Source organism: Gobio gobio (assembly GCF_949357685.1).
Source record: "Gobio gobio genome assembly, chromosome: 8".
Lineage (NCBI taxonomy): Eukaryota > Metazoa > Chordata > Actinopteri > Cypriniformes > Gobionidae > Gobio > Gobio gobio.
Genome location: NC_137114.1, coordinates 36,786,223 through 36,810,757, shown reverse-complemented (window position 1 = coordinate 36,810,757; position 24,535 = coordinate 36,786,223). Strand labels below are relative to the sequence as shown.

At 36.3% G+C, this 24,535-nt stretch overlaps 1 protein-coding gene across 1 annotated transcript in view; it reads right to left on the bottom strand.

Annotated features, from left to right (window-relative positions):
* Positions 1-24,535, bottom strand: part of gbe1b (glucan (1,4-alpha-), branching enzyme 1b) — a 203,341-nt gene that overhangs the window by 5,622 nt on the left and 173,184 nt on the right. Inside the window, exon 15 of the mRNA XM_079823996.1 lies at positions 22,500-22,617. Within this exon, the coding sequence (XP_079680122.1) occupies positions 22,500-22,617 (118 nt within the window). The remainder of the gene's footprint in view (positions 1-22,499; positions 22,618-24,535) is intronic.

Sequence of the window (24,535 nt, the reverse complement as noted above, 5' to 3'; positions counted from 1 at the left end):
GTACAACATGTGTGTAAACCAATAAAAACAAAATAATATAAAGTAATTATTCCATCACAAATAAATCGCTCAATCAAGTGGCTGTGTCTATAGTATAATACACAACATTATACATTCTCATATACATATACAATATAACATTTTTATATTATTATTTAAAATTATTATTATTGCCCCTGGTTCAGTAATGAACTCTTGTAATAAAGTAGCAGTGGCTGGGACAGATTTTAAGTATCACCTCAAGATGCAATCTAATCCTGTTTACATGAAATAAGCCGCTCATGAGCAGGTTTAAGCTTACGGACCTGTTACTATGACAGCAAGTCCAGGATGTGCTTCGAAGAACCAAACAATCCGAGATCATGTCAAATCATCAACAATCAAATCCAGCTAACTGAGTTAGCGAGGTACGAAGAACGGGCCCCTGGAGCAAACATATCCACATCGCCATGGCCAGATGCTTTTTAACTGCTGTTTCACAACTGTCATTTTTGTTGTGTTTATTTTGTTATTGAGAGGAAAGCTTGCAGCACATATTTACATTTTCATCTAAACGTCGCTCTCGGCAGCGTGGACAGCATCGGGATGTTCATTAAGCAGCATAGACAAAGAACGAAAAAGAAAATGGGCTTTCAATAAAATTTGCCTGACTACGCAGGGAAAGGCAAAAAACACTAGCCTGGTTAAAACCAGACCATTCTCAGTAGTAACTGAGTTATACTTCATAGACAAATAATTTCAAAAGGGACGTCGCTCAAATGCCTCTGGGCGCAATTGGATAGACCGAAAGCCAATCAGAGCGATGAAGGAGATGACGTATGCAGAGCGACGGAGAAACATCTGAGACTCTGGCCGTTTCTCAATATGCGTTCTTGTCTATACTTGTGTTCTCAAATAGGAAATGTCCCCGGTTTCCATTTCAGAAAGCTGGTCACCTTACCTAAACCACATATTAATGTTTAATTTTTTTTTTTTTTAAATGTAAACGAAAAGAGGCAGGGTGTTTTATACTTCGTTTTATTATACATATATAAGACAATCAATGTAGGCCTAGCTACACGTTGCCTAAACCACATTTGTGTGGCTATTATGTGTAAGATTTCTTTTTTTTAAATTTTTTTATGAAATGAGGCAGTGGTGTTTTATGACATATTTCGTACGCGAACTTCTGACTTGCGTCCGTGACTTGCCAAGTTTGACTCCGGAGAATGAACTCCCGAGGACGGGAGGACACTAGTCCAGTACTCTGCTAATGGACAAGCAGCGTTCTTGACAGTATCACTCAATATATATTTGTATATTTTAGGCTACAATAAAACAAAATATATGATAAAACACCACTCTGCCTCTTTTCATTTTCATAAAAAAAAAAAAATAATTAAACACATTATAGCCACACAAATGTAGTGCAGGCCATGCATATTATCTTCAATGCATGTAACAAAACGAAATATAATTTTTTTTTAAAGCCCTTTGAAGCTGTACTGAAACTGTCATTTGGACCTTGAACCGTTTGGAGCCCATTGAAGTCCATTATATGGAGAAAAATACTGTAATTTTTTCATCAAAAACCTTAATTTCTTTTCGACTGTAGAAAGAAAGACATGGACATCTTGGATGACATTGGGGTAAGTAAATTATCAGCAAAAGTTTATTTAAAAGTGAACTAATCCTTTAAGAGACAAAATACAATAACATTTTCAGTGATAAACCTACCCTTTACAATAACGGTTCTGTTAAAAAAAACTCTGTTGATCTGACTGTCCGTAGGCGGGGACACAAAAATGCAAAAGTATAATCTGTAGTTTTCACAAAAGCCCTGGTGCTGTCAAAAGTCCACAGGAAGGTGTTTTGCATCATCCAACAGACTTTTACTGACACACTGAGAACGAGTAAATATTGTTAATTTACATATAGTACTACGCTCTAAAAAAAAAAAGGTTCTATATGGAACCAAAAATGGTTCTTGGCTCGTAATCATAGGGGAACCTTTTTAAGTGCTATATAGCACCGATTTTGGTGCTTCAGAGGTTCTTCACCGGTTCTTTGACTAAGGTGCTATATAGCTAACTATGCTACAGAACTACCATATCGTCGCTGCCCGATGAAACTCACGTATGTCCAAAATGGTTACTTTTCAGGAAGTGAAAAAAACACCGTATTTCAAAAGCAGTTGAATGTAGCGTTGTCATACTTGGTACGGCATCTTTACATGTAACCATATTCTTGCCAGTGTAATGATATAATCCACATTTGACCAAAATTGAGTTTAAATGGACATACGTGCATATTTTACAGTAACGGTGGTCGATACGCGTTCTTCCGATCATTAATTAGAATGGCCAAGTTGCGTTTCATATTGACAGAGGAATACGCTCAGTTTATTAAATAGCCTACGTCTTAGTTTATTAAATATGCTTAGTTTATTTAATATTAATTATAAATGTATTAAATGTCTCTTGCAAACTATGAAGGGACAATGAATCAATACACTGACATGGTAATGCTAGACAGATACTTTGTTTGTACAGTCCTACCGTAATTTTGTCACTCCTAGACGTACGTCTGGCCTCAGGGGGGAAACGTTTACCTCGATGAAGGAAAGTCATTGTCTCACCAGGCTATGTTTCACGAGACCGGCGAGATGCTTCCACAGGGCGGGAGATACGCGGCGTGATTGACAGCTTTGACACCAAATGGATATACGTGAAAATCAGATGACATGATTTCACTACTTTTCATTGGCCATTTAGACATGTGAAGCATACTGTATACGGAAATGAACCTGGACATTCAATCCGTCGAAAAATCTCAAAGTCGGCAAAATGGACATACGTGGTTTTCATCGGACTGCGACGATATACAGAACATGTTAAAGGGGTGGTTCTTTGGGTTTTTCTAGGCTTGGTTGTGTTTATAGGGCGCAGTATAACATGTCTTAATACTTCTTTTTTTTTTTTACGCCGTATTTTTCTTATATTTTACCTTTATTCCACACCGCTGTCTCCACTGTCATTTAAACGGCTCGTTTGCTTCCTGCTTCTGTGAAGCCCATCCCTCCGAAAAACGCAATGGTCTTAGATTGGTAAGATGGCCAAATGTAGTTTGTAGTTCTGCAACAGCTCTCTCTCTTTCGTAATGACTGCGACGTGGCCTCGCCCACTTTGTTGCGTGTTCGCGGGGGCAGTGTTTATGTTAATAGCAAGGGTTTAGGATGTCACCAACCCGGGAAGAAGCTTGTTGTAGTCCAAACCGGCCGTTTTTGTAGGCAATAAACTGACATAACTTTAAAAGACAATATCTCCGTTTGCATTGAACTTTCAGCGCTGTAACTTTGCAGATACTGTTTATGCTCAAGCAGCAACATTACACACTAACTATCACACCAAGTTAAAAAAGTGAAATCGCATGCAACCACCCCTTTAAGATATGGTGCTATACTGTATAGCACCAAAAGTGGTTCCTCTATGATTACGACGAAGAACCATTTTTGGTGCCATATAGAACTTTTTATTTTTAGAGTGTACCAACATTGTAAAAATACAGAGCAGTTTTAAAATCGCAGAAGTTACACTTTTATTTTAGTGCTCAGAATTATAGTTAAATTGACCTGTTATCACAGCAACAGTATCATTTGAATTCACATTGACCCTTTTCCTTGTAGGTCGGCCCACCACATGAACCTTTCCAACCTCTTCCATTCTCCTTCTCCTGCACCAAACTTCTACAGGAATCAAGGAAATGCATGTTCACACTGCAACATAGACTTCAGCATGCATCCCTGACTCATCGAGCGCCGTTCCTCTGTAAGGAAGCTTCCCTCAGGACACACAACTCAGTATCTCCTCCCTCACCCAATGAGAACACCTCAGCTCAGAACATGTTTGCTCGCTGCCAATTCCTCCACAGCGCCACGGGAGCCGAACAACTCGCCGCAGCAACACTGACAACCATCATCGGTGACTAATTAAACAGAGTCGGTGGGGAGAGGCAGAACTGCTGCGGAGAGAGAGCCAGATGAATGCGAGAGTGAATCACCGCACCTGCCAAGACAAAAACTACCACCGCGCCGCAGCCGTGTGTCAACAACATTTACTTTCCAGAGCTGCGCAAAACAATGGTGACAAATGGCGGATTAATCACCTAACAAAGAACAGCAGAGGTCTCTAATGTCATTATTACAGCACGCCACACACATGCTGATTATTGCAACCAATGCAATATGAACCTCATTAATGGAATGTGATCACTTCAAATTAGATTCTGGCTTTTGAATATAGACGTGTCTGATTAAACGCGCAGTCGAGAATATGCAATGGGGATAAAAGGTTCGGACTCAAACTTAATTGAGATATAATTGGTATTAATTGCACTCGGGTTAAAACTAGGGCGCGTGCATAGTCGAGTCAATTACATGATGCTCATCTGTTCATTTATTCCAAAATATATTCAAATGCAATTCATAATTACAATCACTTGAATATTCTACAGTATTTTATGATAATTTCAAAATTAAAATTCATTTTTGATTTTTTGAAGGCATAAAGTATCTCAAATTCAAGGGGAACGCAGATGTCCTGATACTATAAGGAGGAGAAAAACCCTCATTAAAAGAGGGAAACTGGTGTAAATAAGTTTTGTGAAAGCAATAATATTAAACCAACATGCAGGAAAAACTAAACAGGAGATCCTAGAGATCACGCAAGACCCTCGTGACAACGTCATTAAGTCTCTTAAATGAACAGACTAAAATGTGATGTGGTGTGACTCATTGCTATTGTTAACAACAACTAAAACCATTTAGTAATTAAAATAAAGCTACAATTGAAATAAAAATAAATTAAAGCTATATATGACCAAGGAACACAACACATACAAAATATAAGAAATAAAAGCCATTTCAAAATATAAATAAATACTATAATAGTACATGACATTTGTGTGACTACAGAAAAACAATTTAAAAATGAATAATTCATGATATAAAACCCACCATAAAATACATAACTTATTAAAGAGAACTTAAAGCGCAACAATTCACCAAAAGAAATAGGTCAGGTTTTAAATTGTACTGCAATAGTTGAAACCGGGAAGATTCATAAAAGTTGTCGCTCCATTTTTTGAGTGCTATATTTTCATGCAATAACCTCCCACATTATTATTATTATTATTATTATTTTTTTTTTTACAAATCGCCATTTAGCTAGTTTATCCAGACGCTAAAAGTGTTAAAACAGCACTGCACCATATTTAAGTTAAGTCACTGTCATTCTTTTCAACACTAAAGTACCTCCTTTCTATGCAAATTAGGCTCATTATAGATGCAATTTTTTCGTAAAAGTAAGGCTATTTGCCTGGCGCAATTAACATTGTGCAATTGCCACCTACAAACAGCAAAAGGAATTGTAAATGGAATTTTGATGGGAAATCCTGTGCAAATTGTAGACGTTATATCTTGCATCATTTCTTTAGTATTGGGACATTTTGTGGTTGTCTAACGTTGGATCGTGTTCATAGGTAATGTGATTAACTACATCTGAAGGTTAATTCTGTCTTTGTGGAGTAGGGATACAGTGTCGCTGTTGACAAGATTAAGGTTATTGAGCCATGACTAAAGGTTTTGTGGTAATTTCGGATGATACCGCCGCTTATTCAGAACAGAGTAACCAGTACAGCAAGAGATACACCTTTCTACTTAAAGGAAGAAAGTATTCACTGAAGATCTACAGATCTCATTTGTGCTTTTGCATATTTAAACTAGCACAAAGTGAAAGAGTCGTTGATAGTATTTTAATACATGCATTACATAATTATTTCTGGTATGGCCACTTTTCCCTACTACTTCGTAGTAGTACTGGTATATTGTCACTGTTGGATGGAAACCTTGTATCTTCAAATTTAGTTTTGATTTGTTATTGATCATTACTATTGGTCACCCTTTACGACTGTCTGTGGGATTTGCAAATATTTAACCAATGTAAAGTACCAAAAAGTGCTTGTGACTAAATCTTGTAACTCCATTGGATCCTCAAACTGTCAGTCAAACCTCTTAACTCCACCCGCCTCTATTGTGAATGAAGAGTTGCATGCAGTTTAGACCGTCTCTGCTTGTTTGCAATGCAAGGGTAAATAAAGCATTGGCTCTTTGAATAAGTACAGCGTTTTCTTTACTCAAGAAAAAAACATTTTGCCAAATGACAGAAAAAAAAGTTGGCCACATAGCTACAGTAAAATGTATAACGTGTAATGCGATACACTTACTGCCTCAGATGCGACCGGTCTAATGGTCGGACCGCATGTATGAAATTCGCAGGTCAAAAACCTTTACCTTTTAACTCCATTTAATAATATAATAACACAAGTGTCTGGCCATACATAAAGCCACAATATCAACTATCAAGCTCTTTAATGTCTGGTGGATTCTGACAGTTTTTATCTTTCATCATCTGAAAAAAATCCTTCTGAAAGTGATTCGTCTCACTGTGCTGTTATTTGGCTCTACTGTTCTTTTAAATTAAGAATGATTTTTAGAACTACAGTGCATCCGGAAAGTATTCACAGCGCTTCACTTTTTCCACATTTTTTTATGTTACAGCCTTACAGCATAGGCTATACTTTTGTACATGTGATTTTTTTTTTCATTTCAAACAAACTTCTTTCAGGTTGTCATTATGGGGTATTGTTTGTAGAATTTTGAGGGAAATAACGAATTTAATCCATTTTTGAATAAGGCTGTAACATAAGGCTGAAAAAGTGACACGCTGTGAATACTTTCCGGATGCAATGTATATCTTTATTGTTATCGTCTCTGGTGTGAAAAGTGTTACACTTATATAAATTTAATTAAATTAAATTTATTTCAGCTAGTTACCAAAGTAACATTTCTCATTTTCATTTAGTTTAAAGGCACAATATGTACTTTTCGCTGCTAGAGGTCGCTTATACAAAATAAAGGCGTAGCTTGATGAAGCCTTGATTTCATGGAATCATGGGAGTTGTTGTCTTCACCTCTACAGCCGGGGGAAAAGAAACCGACAGATCATATTCTTGGATGAGCTAATGTATTAAAGATTTATTAATGTTACTGTAGTATGAACAAGGCCGCTAATGAGAGACAAGCTTTTATTTTGCCACAGACGACCGCTTCCACTTCTTCCAGTCATGCATATGTGGGCTAACGCAGCGCTGTTTTATCATATTAGATACATTTGAGTGTGTTGACAGTTATTTTATAATGCTACTTTGTGCGTTCGCTCAGCACCTATGAGACACGTGTTGCACATCGATATCTAGCATCTATATAACATAATATATTAATGCATCTTTGATGTTTCCATGGGTTCTACAAAATAATACTGGAAATCGAGGGTAATATTTGCGATAATGTAAGTCAACAAAATATATAATGTTGTTCTAGTGGTTTTTGGATATTTTAATATCACAAATATTACATATTATGCCTTTAACTTGATGTACTAAAATAACTAAAACTAAAATTATAAAAAAATATTAGATATTAAAAAACGAATAAAAGTGACAAAAATACAACAAAATTACAAATTTAGTTAAATTTTGAAAACAAAATATAATACTAAAAACAAATTGCAAAAGATTAATAAAAACTGTAATAGTATCTCAATGATAATTAACATTAATGCCCCTTAATTCAATATTTTGTGTATATTGCAGTGACATTTAAGTGTCATAAAGCTTTTTAGGTCCGCTTTATTCCAAACCGATATACTGTATACAATATTCAAAGGGATAATTACAACATTTCAAGGCGTGTTATAAGAACTGTGGAAAGGCTGGCTGGAGCCAAATAGCAGGTGTCTGAAGGCCTTGATGGCACATGTGGTTTATTGTGCTTATGTAAATATTCAACGGGCAGCTGAAGCGCTTTCAGCTTCAAGGACAGTGAATCATTAGAACTTCTCTTTGTGATCAGCATGAAAGAGCATTTGAAAAGTGAACGAAAGGTACGGGGCTGCTGTTTTGATGCATAAACAAATGGAAGATTTACGAGAAATACACTCATATAGGAATTCTGTATAGTATCTCGAATCGTGAATTTCGACTGCTTCAAGGAAGAATCACAAAAGCCTTTGGGCACACGGCTTCAGTAGGTTGATGTACTGGCGAGCCGGATCAGTGCACATCATGCGCAAAACAAGCCTGGTTCACGCGCCTCGGGGAGATGTCGGAGTCTTATGATGACCTTCTGAAGACGGGCACATTGTGTAACCTTAAAACAAGAACACTCCAAAACAATCCGTTGCCTCTTTCTCCCCCTCAAATCCATGTTCAGCAGGTCTCTGGTGAATACGCTTACCGACTAAACTCACACACCTGTCTCTTATCTCGGCCCTTTTCAAGTGCTTCTTGACTGAAGCAGAGCAAGAAGCTTCGTCTGGTTACTGATTTGTGCTGCATGGACACCGAGATTGAGGGCGAAAAATAAAAATGCTTACATGATACACTACACATCCAGCAGTATGTAATTAAATCCATCAATTTGAGATAGAGAGACAACAAATAAAGGGAATGTTTGGATGCTAGTGGACCGTGTACTTTTTAAATTAACAGTGAAAATAATTTCGTATGAGATGCTGGGAAATGACTGACATGTAGGTAATGCTGAACTCTTATTGTTCAGCAAAGCATGGATAGTGGAAAATTCAGAATATATGAGAAATCGATAATTGAGTTACTCAAATATCTGAGAAAATGTTTTTAAATTCTCTCATCGTTTACTCACTCTTATGCCACCCCTGATGTATATGACTTTTTTTCTACACAAACATATTTTTTGGAAAATAATCCATCTCAGTGAGTCCATGTAATGCCATTGAATGGCTGCCGCTTGAAAAACCACACAGCGATTGCATTGATCCATACAACCCCAGTGGATGAATTAATACCTTCTAAAGTGAAACGATAGGTGTGCGTTAGAAAAATACTAATATTTTAAACTGCTTTAGCTATATATCATTACTTCCGGTCTACTGTCATATGATCGATCCTGAGGGGAGCGTTGTGACGCTTGACATAATGCTGCATTCACGCCATGTCGTAATTACCGTAAACTATATAACATCAAACAGTTGCTCTTCTGTCTAATAAAACACATAATATATTAAAGTGTCTTTGTGTTTTCTATGGTTTCTATGAAATAAAATTGAGGGTAACACGGCTATGATGTCATTGATAGGTGACGCACGGACACGGTTCGTGTCCTGGTTAAAATAGCTTATTTCTCCGCATTTAAACATTTTTGGAAACATTTGGGATAATGTAAGTACACAAGTCAACAAAATGCATAACATTGTTCTGGTGGTTTTTGGATATTTTAATCCAAACATTTTACATTTAGTGCCTTTAATAGTGAATATTTGTTCCCCATACTAGAGTGTTAGAAGTAAGCTCTTAGATTTAAAATGAATGTTAGGTCCATAACAATAAATTAAGTTTATTGGTTCTCTGAATTCGGTTAATGGTCACATGACACAGGTAGGGGAAACTTTTTTGGTCCCACTTTATATTAGGTGGCCTTAACTACTATGTGCTTACATCAAAAAATAAGTATAATGTACTTATTGTGTTCATATTGTATTGCAAAACACTTTTGCTGATATTGAGGTGGGATACGGGTAAAGTTAGGGACAGGTGTGGTAGTATGGGTATTTTAACGGTAGGGTTAGGTTTAAGTGAAGTGTCAACAGTGTAATTATAAATGTAACTACAGAAATTAATTACAGATGTAATTACTTGAAGGTAATTTTTTAAATGTAAGTACAATGTAAAAACATGTATGTACACAATAAGTGCATCGTATCAAATTATTACTTTAAATATTAGTACATAGTAGTTAAGGCGACCTAATATAAAGAGGGTCCATTTAAAAAAAATATATAGTAAATGTTTAATTTTTTATTTTTTATTTTTAAATTATTTATAAAAAATTGTTTATGAACTCACAAATCCCCTGCAGTTCCATGATGGGCAACCCTGATGTAATTAAATATTTAATGCACTTAATGTTGTTGATACAGTATATATTTCTTTCTTTCTCTTTGTACTTTTATATCAATATGGTACAATATTGTCCTATTACAATCAATGTGATAAATGAGGTCAAAAGTAATCTAAAAAATAATCAGAAAGTAGCCTGAATACATGACCTAAAATGGGTAATCTAGATTACATTACTAACTACAATTTTTGTCATGTAATTTGTAATCAGATACTGACTACAATTTGTAAGTAATCAACCCAGCACTGCTCGCATGACAGCAGGCCCGGTTCCAGAATCAAATCACTGTGGGTGCTTCTGAAATTGCTGAGGGTGCTCTAGTAAAGTGCAGATAGGCTAACGGCTCCACCATAGCAGTGTACAGTGAGAAATGTATGATTATTTATTTAAGTCATTTACCAATAAAAATCTAAAATATTTTGCTACAAATTGTCTATTAATCTATTAGTCTGCCTTTACATTGCTTTAATGCATCACTAGTTTTTTAACATGAACCAGAAAAAAAGGTTTTGTGATTTTTTTTATTTTTTTTTGTTTGGAGCATAAAAAAACTTTTTTTTAAATGTTATTTCTATGTTATAGGCTACGCTATATCCTCTGCTCTGTAGAGGACACCAGAACCCCTTTATTGAGAAAATTAAAAGACATGAATAGACAAACAATGGGATTTTTTTGTCATTCTCCAAACAATTTTTATGCTTCAAGCTTTTTTTTTTAATCCAAACTTTGTATAAAGATGATTCTGAATGTTATGAAAGATACAGAATCATTTGATATACCATTTTACTTTATGCAATGTGTGTAAACATGGCCATAAATGCCATTCCCATTCTATAGGCAATGCATCTATACACTGCATCTAATTTGCATGTTAATGTGTTGTAATGTAAAAAAGACGTGTAACAATATTTTCATAAGAATGTCTTGTATATCATAAGAATATCCAGACTTAAAACTGTGTATGTTGCCAGAGAAATTCATTAAACATGTCCTCTACAGAGGCAAAAAATCAAATCTGGGTCTCAGGAGGATATTTCTGTCTCGTGCAGAGTGGCATTTATATTTATATAGTATAATAATAGTTTATTCAATGAATGACTGTAGCCTCAAAAGTGAGCCAAGATCGCTACGATCACTAAAATGATGTTGCTTTGTCAGTTCATCGCGATCAAGTCGTCTCGTCAACAATAGATCTCTTACTTACATTGTGTCTTGACTTTGTTTGTTAGAGAGGTTTCGCAAGAGGTTTTGAGAGGTTTCGCGAGCCTGCATTAACTCAGCACTGAATAAAAACTCTGGCGTTTTGAGTGGTGAGATTCTGATCGCGTTCGAGAGATCAACAACTACAGTATATCTGTGATTGGCTACATTACCCACGGCCGCAAAAACTCGCTGTAAATAGATGCATTTGACGCTCTCCAGAACTCGGATATAAATGTGCAAATCTGCCAAATCTGTTTCTCCTATATTATTACATTATCAACTGAGGGTGCTTTTGCTTGCGTTTGAGGTAGGGATGCACCGAAATGAAAATTCTTGGCCGAAACCGAAAACCGAAAAAGAGGAAACCAAGGCCGAAAGCCGAAAGCCGAAACACCGAAAGAAATTATGCCAATTATTAGTACCATTGCATTTATGGCTATGACTGTGTACTAACTTTACTTTAATATTAAAGTTTCAAAGAATAAATCAATTACAAATTATGCCAATATTTATTTAGCACATTGCAACAATGCACAGTATAAAATAAAATTCAAACTAAAATGTTTAACTTGACCCCACTCATTTGTACATTAAATAATAATGTACAGGCCTACAGAAAGGTTATAAAATTAAATGTTCTCTCATAAAAACAAAGTGCATTTAGGTCTAGTGCATTTAAAATGTTTCTCTGTAGGACTACTACAAGAAAGTGCATTCAGAACAAGTGCAACTGCTTAAAGATACAACTATTTTCTCTGTAGGCCTTCAACATAATAGTGTATCAAAGCAAAGACTGCCATAGCCCATATGTTAACTGTAGAATAGGGGTGTAACGGTACACAAAACTGACGGTTCGGTACGGGTTCGGTACAGCAGTTTTACAAAATGGCTTTTTATTTATTCTTATTGGTTTACTGAAAAAAAAAGTATCTGTCCTTAAATGAATTAAATTATAACTAAAAGTTTATTGAATATATTGCTCTAAACTATATAGGGAGCCCTTACTTGAACATTAATATTAAAGGTTAACAACAGAGCCCAAACTATTAGCCTAAATTCAGTTGCTATGTATTTTTAGGTCTAATAATCAACCCTCAAAGTACGCAAACATGTAAACTTCACATAAGGCAGTTTTTGCAATAACTTCTAAATCTAATTATAAAATTGTTTTGTATCCAATGCGTTGTTGAAATATAATCATTTATACACAGTGTCTGTCATTTTATTTAAACATAGGCCTACATGAATTAATCAAGATATCATTAACAGGTTAAGTAGAATATAATGAATATAACGGCTAATATAGAGCATATATTTAGTGAAAGAGTTGATTTCTCTTGTGAACTCACAGCTGTGGACACTGAATGACTGCCTGGGGTAAATGTGATGCTACATGACTGTTTAGTTTACAGCAGTTATATTGAGGTCTTTCCGCCGTTGAAACACTGACTGAGCGATTACACCACATATGATACGTGACAGTAATTTGTAATGTATCCTCAACACACCTTAGATGTTCATTCATGTTTATTCTTAAGGAAGAGATGATCGATCGCGCTCACAGATGATCGCGTTCACGCGCGCGCGCCGCCGCCAGTTTGAAGTGTGTTCCGCGCTTAAAACATGCCCACTGTTAAAAGATTGCGTTCGGTTTCACAGTGAAGTCTGGTCCTCTTCTAATCGAGAACATGAGCTCTGGCTGTCAGTGCTTGTGCATGGAGCAGACGTGGGTGTTTCTCAGATATACTGAAATACGTCCACACCGCGGACATGTTGCTTCAGACAAGCACGTGCAGGTCGCGGTTTCTGTTTGCTTCATCACAACATTTCGGGCGTGTTGTTTTGGTGATAAATGTCTTTCGGCCGAAAACCGAAAATGCACTTTTGGGCCATTTTCGGCCGAAAATTTTCGGTGGCCGAATATTCGGTGCATCCCTAGTTTGAGGGTGCTTAGCACCCATAGAACCGGGCCTGCATGACAGTACACCGGAAGAAACGATTTATAGATAAAAAGTTAAAAATATTAGTCATTTTCTAACAAACACCTATCATTTCACTTCAGAAGACACTGGGATCATATGGACTGCCGTCACTATCGCTGTGTGTGGTTTTTCCAAGCGGCAACCTCCCCCAGTTTCTCTAGAAGCCAATACGGAAGTGACTTAAACTGCAATTCATCGACTAGCCGCTAGGGACAGGCTCCAGAAGGGAGCAGAATCTCATTGAGCCCCATGTTAAAATGCCCAACTTTACAGCAGAAACAAACATGTTTACAGCCTGGTACAAATTGTGTGGTTTTGGTCTATACGGCTAATTTTGCCCTTAATGAAAACTGTGAGGGGGTGAATTTGTTTTTATAACTCATTTGTTTACATTATATAAAGCCTTAAAGTTCTGCATAATTAAGGGCGTGGCCACTTGAGTGACAGGTGGATTGCTGTTTGTCTGCTGTCTGTTATTCATCACGTCACCTCAGCCTCACCCACGTCCTGCCTCTTTGCCCATTTTCTGTTATCCGGGAGTGACGTGCCAAGATGTCAACGGCCAGCTAGACCCTACTTTATGCTTCAAAACTGCTCTTCAGAATCCTATGGGTGACGTCACGGACACTACGTCCATATTTATATGCAGTCTATGGGTTTTTCAAGCGTCAACCGAGCGGCAGCCATTCATTTGCATTATATGGACTCAAAGCGATGGATTATTTTCCTAAAATAATTTTAATAATCTGAAAAAAGAAAGTCATCAACTGTACATCAGGGATGGCATGAGGGTAAATAAATTATGAGAGAATTTTTATTTTTTAGGCGAACTATCCCTTTACAAAATGTAAAATGTAGTTCACTAATAAAATCTCAGTTCAAAATCATTTTTATAAACACTAAAAACTCTGTCGGGAGATTGTGGGTGTTTTCTTCAAAGACCAACTCTAAGAGCTCTAAGAACTCTAAGAAAACTTTTTATGGTTTATTTAAATGATAATAAATAATGAAAAACTGCAAACTATACAATCTATTACATGCATAGAGATGTGTTGAACAACTAGAAAGTTCACTGCTGGACCCTATTCATATTCTAATTTAGTGAATTTCATGTTTCTGATGGAGGAGAGACCTAAGCAGTCTTGTTAGCTCCGGAAAACCTCAAAAGGGATGATTCACAGGCATTTCGTAATTAGTGTCTCATGAATATCATTGGAATTCAAACAATCCATTTCATATGCAAAACTTTAGGAAACAGACGTAAAAGCGCAGACGACGCTCATACCAAATGGATGCTTGGGGCAAGGAATTCATGTTTGTTCATCATTGCAAAGTGAAAGGGTAGAATTTTCCACTCGTTTGCTGCTCGCGCCTCCGCAGTCAGCCTGCTGCATACCTGATTCTGCCGAATGCGTCGCTTTAAGAGCGCGGTGTGTCAGCCTTTGCAACGCCTTCAGACAGCAAATGAGTTTATTGTCACTCATGGAAACGGAGGTGGTGAGCTGATGGACCCATTAAAGAGAAGAAACAGGAAAGAGGGAGACAAAGTTTACGCACGCTGTCGTCGACTTTGAAGCTGCGGCCCTTAAATAAATCATGGAGAAAAATTGAGCAGAAAGGGCCCTTACTGTGGCACCTGCCAACAAACACAATGATTAATTTCTATCTTTTGCAGGTGTGTCAGCTCGGAGCTGCAGAAAAGACAAATATCAGAGCGAAATCTATGGCAAATACCGCTCTGTTGTCTGTGCGAGTCTCGCTTTATTCCCTGCTGGGAACGCTACTGGTCACACACTTGTTAAAATAAACTTTGCGTTTGGCAGGAAATGGGTGGGAAGCGATACATAGGGGCTTCTGAATTAATAAAGTGCTGCAAAGAAAGAAAAAAGAGAATGTGTAATTTTAGGGGTTTAATTGATGAAGGCTGTCTTAATGCAGCTGGGGCTTCCAGAGGAGATAAAAGAGGAGGTTTTGCACAGGGAGCAGAAAGTCTTGGGAAGAACTCAATGTACTTTAGATGAGGGTGAAAGTGGGTTGTGCTGCAAAATGCATACTTTAAAAATCTAACAACTCTGAACAACTACTAATCAGAAGCACCATTAAGATCTACAGGACCCAAGGGCTTGTGCGCATCACTCTTAAAAATAAAGGTTCTTCATTGGCACCTTTGGTTCCATGAAGAACCTTTAACGTCCATGGAACATTTCCATTCCACAAAAGGTTCTTTATAGTGAAAAAAAGGATCATTAGATTTTTAAAAGTTCTTCTCACTAAGAAAAACAAGGTTCAACTAGGAAATGTTCACTGAGAGGTTCTTTCCAAAAATGTTTTTTCTATGGCAACGCTGTGAAGCCTTTATTTTTAAGAGTGAACGTTCAAACTGTCAGCTTTTGGGATTGACAAACGCCTTTACTTACAGGTGTGAGTCTCGAAATGTCCTGTTCACACTCGAATGCTGTCTGTATGAGTGCGCAACGGGGGTCAAGCCCTTATTCTCTTACCATAGCGACAGTAACTAAAGTGATATCAAAGATGGTGGTGTCGAAAAAAACTGAAAAGTCTCATCACTTTTGACATGAAGGAAAAAAAAGAGCAGCTAGTTCAGCTGTCAAATCTTCATTAACCAAAAGCAGCGTTTATATCTGGGTGGAGAGCGAAGCTTTTGAGTCGTGTGTAGAACACAAAACTGACAGGAGCAGCTCCGGTGGAGAACAGTGACTGGATCGAAAACCTTCAGATGACACACAGCTCATCTCTCCGTCGCTGTAAGTTACCAAAACCACACATGAAAACCGGGAACACACGGTAGACACGCGTTTGTGTGCAAATACAGGACTGACAACCGTATACTGTTGCAGTGTGAATGTGACTGCCTAAAGGTGATGATACACAGGGCAACCTTTTGAGCAATGTTGCTTGGAAAACTTTCCCATTGGGAATTCACATTTCTATGTGAATACTTTAGATTGGTCGTGGGCCCTGTGTCTCACCTTGACGGCAACACTACTCAAAAAGTTGCCCTGTGTACTGTATCATCACCTTAACTCTTTATTTCATAAAATTAGGCTATTCTTGCTGTATCTTTAGCCGCTACAAATCAAATAAAACCATAAACTGCTGATTCTATGGTGCAGAGCTCTGGGTGTGCATTAAAAGGATCAATATATTCAGACTAATGTATCACTATCAATTTCACAGGGTTCAGGTCATATCTATTCAACTTCAGAACCGCAACATATGAACATTCATATTCATATGCAATGAGGAGGGTAAACATATTACACAACTAGATTTTCTACAATAGGTAAGCAGAACTAATAAGTAAATCTCCAGCACGGATCCTTAAAACTCACAGTGGATAGAAATTATTCAATAAATCACCAAGTACATTATTTTTAGCTTAGAGTTTCGCTGCTATTTCCAGTCAAAGGCCTTGAGATCTCCTCAACCCCTGAGGTTTTCCAGAGTAGATTCTGCACAATTAATAGCATGAAAATAATACAGTTGATAAATAATGCAGATTTTATAGATGCCTGTTACAGTATCGGATCACCTACTACTCTATCAGATTGCACATGACGACTGCTTGCTTAAGTCATTTGAGACTCACATGTGGCTTGATTTCAACTGAACGAACACACCCTTTCACTGAATGAGTCAGAGTTTTGAAACTGAATTAGAGCGGCACATGAACATCTCGTTTGTGAACGAGTATTGATGTATTGTGCTTAAACATTTCTTTTAAATAGATATAAATTACAAATAATAATGAGACCTGATTTGGTCGACTCACTTAATGAAATAGTAGAGTAGATGATTCAGTGACTCATTCATAACCAGTGTTATTTTAGTATCATTGAGATATATTATATCCTCCTGGGACCCAGAAAAAAAAGTATTTTGAATTTAGTATTTTTTCATTTTCATTTTGTCATTACATTGTTTAGAGCATAAGAAACAAATGAAAAATTATATTTTATTCATATGTTATGATATGTCCTCTGTATTTGACACCGGGAAATAAAATGACATGAAATTGCATGTATAGGCAAAAACAATGGGATTTATTTTGAATTCACCAATCAATTTTTAGGTTTCAGGATTTTTTCAAAAAAACTTTGTTTAAAGATGATTCTGAAATATGCTATGAAAGATATAGCGAAATGCATTGATATACAATTTTACTTTATGCAATATGTGGAAAAAATGGCCACACTTGGATTTTCCCATCCAATACAATGTATACACTGCATCTAATTTGCATATTAATGTGTTCTTGGTGCAACATTTAATGAAAAAGAAGTGTAATAATGGGAGTAATAATTGGCAACATTTTCATAATAATATCTAATATTTCATAGGAATATTGATGTGTAAATTCTTTCCCTATTCACTTGTTGTCTCCAGAATGCCTGATAAACATGATTTAAGTCCTGACGTTCACTACAGTGGACATTTATGAAATCAATGGCCTGTTTTGTAACAGAAAGTCATATTTTGATTAGAAACCCCATAACATTTTCCTGAGATGTTGATTTATAACAAATTAATCTGATTTAAATAGTAATTAAAAATATTATCATATTTCCATAAGAGTGCTAAACATTAATGTCAGCCGTTTTTAAAGACCAAGAAGAAGTTGTTGTCCTGGTGAAACCTCCAAACATTTGGTATCTCTGCAAAGCCCCAAATGTGCTGTGACATCGTCCCCTTGGAATTATAAGGTTCTATCTGACATTGTTGTCAAAATTGAGTTATTCACATATTCTTATTCTGTGACAACTTATTTACATTATGTGATGTTGTTTTTTAAGTTTTTAAGTTTTTTGGAACTTTTTATTTAGAAAATAAAAAGGTTATTTCTACACAGTCAAATGGAATGCTAAAAACTTTAAAGCTCAATATCTCCAAACCAGTCAGAATGCAGATAGAACCTTATAATTCCAGGGTGGCGACATGTATGATGTCAGAGAAATTCACTCAAATATAATGTCCACTACAGTGGACAAAAGTCTATTCGTGGGTCCCAGGAGGATATACATACAGTCTTTACCGGTAAATTACCGGTGAGAGATCATGTGTGAACATGACCTTTTCAAAAATACTGGTAAATCGATTCTGGTAATGAGCACGGTATGAACATGTACGTGTGCCGAACGCACTGACGTAAGAAGGCTGCTTTGGGACAATCATAAAGTTATTATGGAGATGACATGATTACTGTTTACAGCCAGATTTACAAAACAGGGCAAATTAGCACGAGAGCACCATTCCCAAAAAGCACAGATGGGAGTGGAAAGTTCTGTGCGTGATCTACTGACGACGCGCAAATTAAAGAACAGACGCAGCCGAATCATTTCCATAATGACCAACGCAATCTACCAAGAGCAGCGCAAATTAGCATAGTAAATAATGCCGCAAATACCAGTAAATTGACGAGGGTAAACCTTAGTAAATCACTTTGCATTATTGATTTAAATACTCTCCTAAATTCTGCGTCTGAAAGGGAAACTCCTTCAAATGTATATGCAATAACTCTGTCCACACCTTTTCAGCACTCATTTTTTATTTATTCTTTAGTAAATCCTGACAGTAGTTTTTTAACGGCAAAAGATGGTTTGCGCTAACACAAGCTGTTAGTAAATCTGGCCCTTAATAGTTTTTCTATGTAAATGTGTGCTAGATGGACATTATTGACCTTTGCGCCATGTCTCGCAGCTTTTTCAACGTGTAGCGCTCGAGGCCTTCTTTTCCATGCATCAGCGCTGCGGCTCTGCAGTTGGATACCATTATGTGTGTCTTGTGTTTTTAAGAGCAAAAACGCATTCTGTTTGATCCCTTTATCACTCAGACGTCAAAAAATGCTGTCAAATTTACTGGGAGTGCTGTGTGAAAGGGGCTATAGACATTATCCCTTAAAAGCATGACTGTTTCGCCAATCATTCTTACATATTCGTGTCTTTAGCGACCCGGATCTATATCTATATATCGGATGGATCTGTACCTGTCGCGATAATATAAAATCTCTCCTGATATTTGTGTAACAAAGACAGATGAATAATATAAAATATATTTGGTTATCTTTTGGAGTTTGGAAGGGTTCAGTTTGAGCAGATGTTTCATGCCATCATCACGGTCCTCGTCAGAGCTCATTTCCCAGTACATTCAGCATCTGGCTGATATTTGCGATCTCAAACATATTCTCAAAACTATAATTTTCAACATCTTCAAAATCAATATTTTGATCACTGACAGTTTCTTCACCAGATCCACCATCAAGTGACAGTGACACTAATATTTGATTGTGTTCAGTACTTGCTCTGTAGTAAATCCCTGAGCCATTTCAAGTTTTGCAGTTATCTTTTCATTTTCTGTCTGCGGTAACTATGAGTGAAACGTCACTTCATCATTGTGTATCAGACATTGCCACCTTGTGGAAAAAAGGGGAATTGCACTTATTCCGTCATTATAGATTAAATTTTTGTTGTGCAGAAAAAAATATACATACACTCTTACACACCTCGGGCCGTTAAACCAAACTCAGACCCTTAAAATGTTCAACAACTGCAATCTCGGATTGTGAACGGAAACGGACAGCTAGTTGTCTGTCACGTCATACAGTGAAAGAGAGCCGGTCTGCACTGCACAAACACGCGTCTACCGTGTGTTCCGGGTTTTCACGTGTGGTTTCGGTCATTTACAGAGACGGAGAGATGAACTGTGTGTCATCTGAAGGTTTTAGATCCAGTCATCCAGTTACATTTTTTGTGATCTTTCTGTTCACTGTAGGGAAAAGAGCAGTGTGAACAGTCTTCAAAAAATCGCCTTTTGTGCTCCAAAGAAAAAAATAAGTCAACAAGATGAGGGTGAATTTATCATATTCATGAAATAAGTCCATTAATTTGGTCCCAAGCTGTCACACAACTAAGAAAACAAACATCAGTTATGCACATCTTTAATTTGACACCTTTTACCTACAAGCTCAAGATTGGTCCACACGCTCTGCTTAACAATTACAAAATTATGTTGACAACAGGACAAGTCAGCAAAACGGAAAGTTTGCTTTTGAATTTTTATGGATCTTATTAAATCGTCAGCAGGCCCTTAGGTAAGGAGACGAGGGGGACGACAAAGAAAAGAGGAGAAAACTGGAGGGGTGCTCAGAAGCGAGGGAGGGATGAAGACTTGCATCACGTGCTACAGCCTGAAACAGGGGTTTTAAATTTCACACCATGCATTTAATTTCAATAAGGCCTCTGGAAAGAGAATACACAATATGACAGCTGGAACCCAAGAGATAGAAGAACTTATCTGATGGAGACACGTGACTTGCTAGATCAACTGAACTACTGCAGATAGTGTTGCACTTATTACTGCTCTGATAAAGCGCCTAATACATTAAAGGAGCTTAAATACCAGGAACATTACATAGCGACTGCATGGTTTGAGATGTTTACATGCATTACTCTAGTAATGCATGGTTGAAAATGTTGTACATTGCTCTAGTTCAATCACAAACTCTTGCCTTGAGCTTCAATGAAAGCTCTTTCAGTCTTCAAACACTTGTCAGGAGAAGTTTTGCATTCTAATGCAGGGAAAATGAAACAAGAAATTCTCAAAGCTATGGTATATCGAATAAGGATGTCTTTCTTTTTTCAGATGTCTCATGTGTGTCATTCGGTTACTAGTGTAAACGGTCAAATGCTCTTTGTGAAAATGCTTGTCTTTCCGGGATATTTGTGTCTCTTATGAAATTGTATGTCTCAAATCATATTGTTCCTGTGCATTAGACATTGTGATTTAACCTTTTTGATTCCAAGGCTGCAACAATATTCAAAGGCCCCATGACTTTTCCAGTTGTTCAGAATTGACTAAATAACTATTAAAAAAACCATTACAATTTCTACCCCATAAAATATTTTGCAGCTTGGCATTAAAATAGAATGTGTGTTATTATTTATATAAGCTTTCCAGGTCTAGAAATCATACTTTTAAGATCGTATATATCCAGGTTTTTCAAGACATATGTTGCGAGTTCAGAAAATCAGAGATCAGAAACATTCTTTGTCTTATTTTAAATAATTTTAAGTCATCTTAAGGCCCCATAGAACTTTTGTGAGGCCCCCGGGGCCCTAGATGAGAACCATTGGTGTAAATGTCCATTGTGTATTTCAAATTATTCAAACTACAGTATTAAGAAGAAGAAAAAAGAAAACGGTATGGCTCATTTTAATTATAGACCTGCTTCTCAGTCTAACTAATAATAGTTGATAAATGTTTATAATGCATTATAATTTGGTACATTTTAATTGTTAAATGTTTTTAAAAATATGTAACTTTTGAAAATATTAAATAAAAAAATTAATGAGGAGGAGGGTAGTGAATGATGTCCCGGGACGCTAAAAACCTGAGGTATGCATTTAAGGGTTAACAGAGAGAAGTAGCTGATAAATACATAAAAATGTAATATATATTGCATTATATATGTATTATATATTGCACAAATATATTGCATATATAAATACACTAAAAGTACGCTTGTGTTTAGCATTTTTCTTAAAAGTGTACTTAAGCATATGTTTATCACCAAATGTATTTCTAGTATACTTTTTTAGAAATATATTAAAAGTACGCTTGTGTTTAGCATATTTTTTTAAAGTGTAATCAACCATATATTTATAACCAAAGTACTTATAGTATACTTTTTATAAATATATTAAAATGCAATTCAATATATTTTTATATTTTTATGTTGGGAATACAAATGTAAAATGTATTATAAACATACTACTTGAATTTCAAGTATATTTTTAATATATTTAATAGTAGGACTTTTTCACGTGGGTCCAACAGCATCCGATCAGTATTCAAATAATCATGTATTGAAGACTATGCCAATTATTTAAGTAGTTGATTAACATTTAATTTCTGAATATTTGCTTGCATACCTGATGCTGTACTGCAGTTAGATACATGAACAACGCTGTTTGCTTCATTTGAAGCTTTGTTCAGTTTTAATTTGATGTAGTGTTTGTAATGTGTTTATTTAATCTTGGGTAATTAAATGAAAAATGTGTTGACTTGTTTTTAATTACTTGGGCAATGTTTACTTAATGAGAAATGTGTAAAGGCTACAAATGTTTTGACTTGTTCATATAATAAAAATTTTTCTGTGGTATTGAGGATACACACATTACACACATTTCTCTCTACAATCAGCAAAGAAAAACTGATTCTGAATGGCGTATGGTTTATGCTAACAAATAGCATTGTGCGCATACCATCATAGAGTTGGGCCGATCGCAGAATTCCAATGGCTCAGTGAAGAAATCAGTGTTGTGGTCCAGTCTGCCATGGCCTCCATACTGGATTTCATCCGAGTCCAGTTTGATCTTGTATCTGGAGCAGAGTGTGTTAAGGAACCAAAGAGGAGATACTGGAGACAGAACTTACGAGAAGGAGAAAATAAATCATTGACATTACAGTAAAATGTGCTCTTCTTCTCTAGTTCACCCAAAAAGGAAAATTACCCCATGATTTACTCACCCCAAAGCCATCCTAGGTGTATATTACATTTTTCTTTCAGACAAATACAATCGGAGTTATATTAAAAAATGTCCTGGCTCTTGTAATGGCTGTGAATGGGAGCCCAAAATTTGAAGCCCAGAAAATTGCATCCATTATAAAAGTAAGCCACACGGCTCCGGGGGGAATAAAGGCCTTCTGAAGGCCGATGGGTTTGAGTAAGACAAATATCCCTATTCAAAACTTAATAAAGTAAAATATCTAGCCTCCGGCAGACCGCCTTCCGTGTTCAACTTACGAAAAAAGTGTAACGCCTCTCCAAGTTCAAAATGCTTACGCTATGTCCGGCGTCATACATCACATTTTTTTTTGTAAGTTGAATACAGATAGTGGTCTGGCTTAAGCTAGATATTTTACTTTATAGTGTGTTAAATATGGATATTTTTCTAACACAAATGCATCGATTCGCTTCAGAAGGAAGAATGTCATATACACCAAGGTTAGCTTGAGGGTGAGTAAATCATGGGGTAATTTTCATGACATTTTCATCAATTTTCCACTATCCCTTTAATACGATTATAAGGGACAAAGTATCAATTGAGGGATCAGATAAACCCATGAGTCCATCTAGTTATCAAAATGCTTACACAAGGGGGTTTTAAAGGGATAAATGAACTTGAACATTTACTCAAAGCAAGCCAGCATCTTCATGGTGTCCACTCTGAAGTATTCTAGATGTGAACAGGTTGTCCACTTTCAAGTTCTTCAGCTTGTCAGAAAGCAGAGCAGCACTGCAAGCACTGATTGCTTTGAGCTCCTCCGAGACAACGACACACATTTGTCCCATATAAACACACGCGGCAAAACCGATGAGCCACCACATCAACAATTCCAGGCAGAATTATTTATCCATTTCAAAATATTAATAATGTATTCCATCAAAAAATGTTTCAAACAACACCAATCGTGCACACACACAATTTTACTCCGTCTGTGCTACACTGACTAAATTAAATATTAAAAAACGTAATTGCCTAGACTCATGACCGGAATAAGAAATATCTTTGACAGAGAGCATAAAAGAATAATGAAGACACATTTTGTGGAAAACTGGAAATCTATTTCATGCTTTTGTGTTTTAGGTTTTGAGGAATACACCTCAAAAAGCGGACAGACAGCTTGAAAATTCAAGCAAGTTCAGGTGCTAAAACTTGCTGAACATCTGGATTGCCCCATAGATTTCCATTATAAGTGCATTCATTTTGAAATTATTCTCTGTGCTAATTGACAGCATGCCACAAATGCTGTTAATAGAGCTAAACTTGTATTGAAGAATTATTGAAATTCTTTACATAAAGAGTCATAGTTTTTCAGTTAAAGAATATTAGGGGGAAATAATGTACTGTTTAAAACTGGTTAATATTACTTTGCCTTGCCAAAAGTGTACAAAAGAACACCACAGAAGAAAGATTGTGAAAGGCAGAGAAGGTTATTGCATTTTGAAAAAAGATTTCAATAACCTCTTTGCCCCCGAATAATGTGCACTGAAGAGTTTTGCACAATAAGATCAGGGACATTTATTAAAATAAATTGCAAAAAATGAGTCAATTTCATGTTTTTTTAAATAAAAAGAGAAGAGAAGATAAATGGCATGGTTCTCAACCACGGAAACAGGGATAAACAAATAACAAAAAAACTATTTCTAACATTTAATTTTTGAGTAAGATTTTTGAGTAACAGCTTAATTTTTAGATGAATATAATATCAGTCAGGTTTCAGACAAGGTCAAATA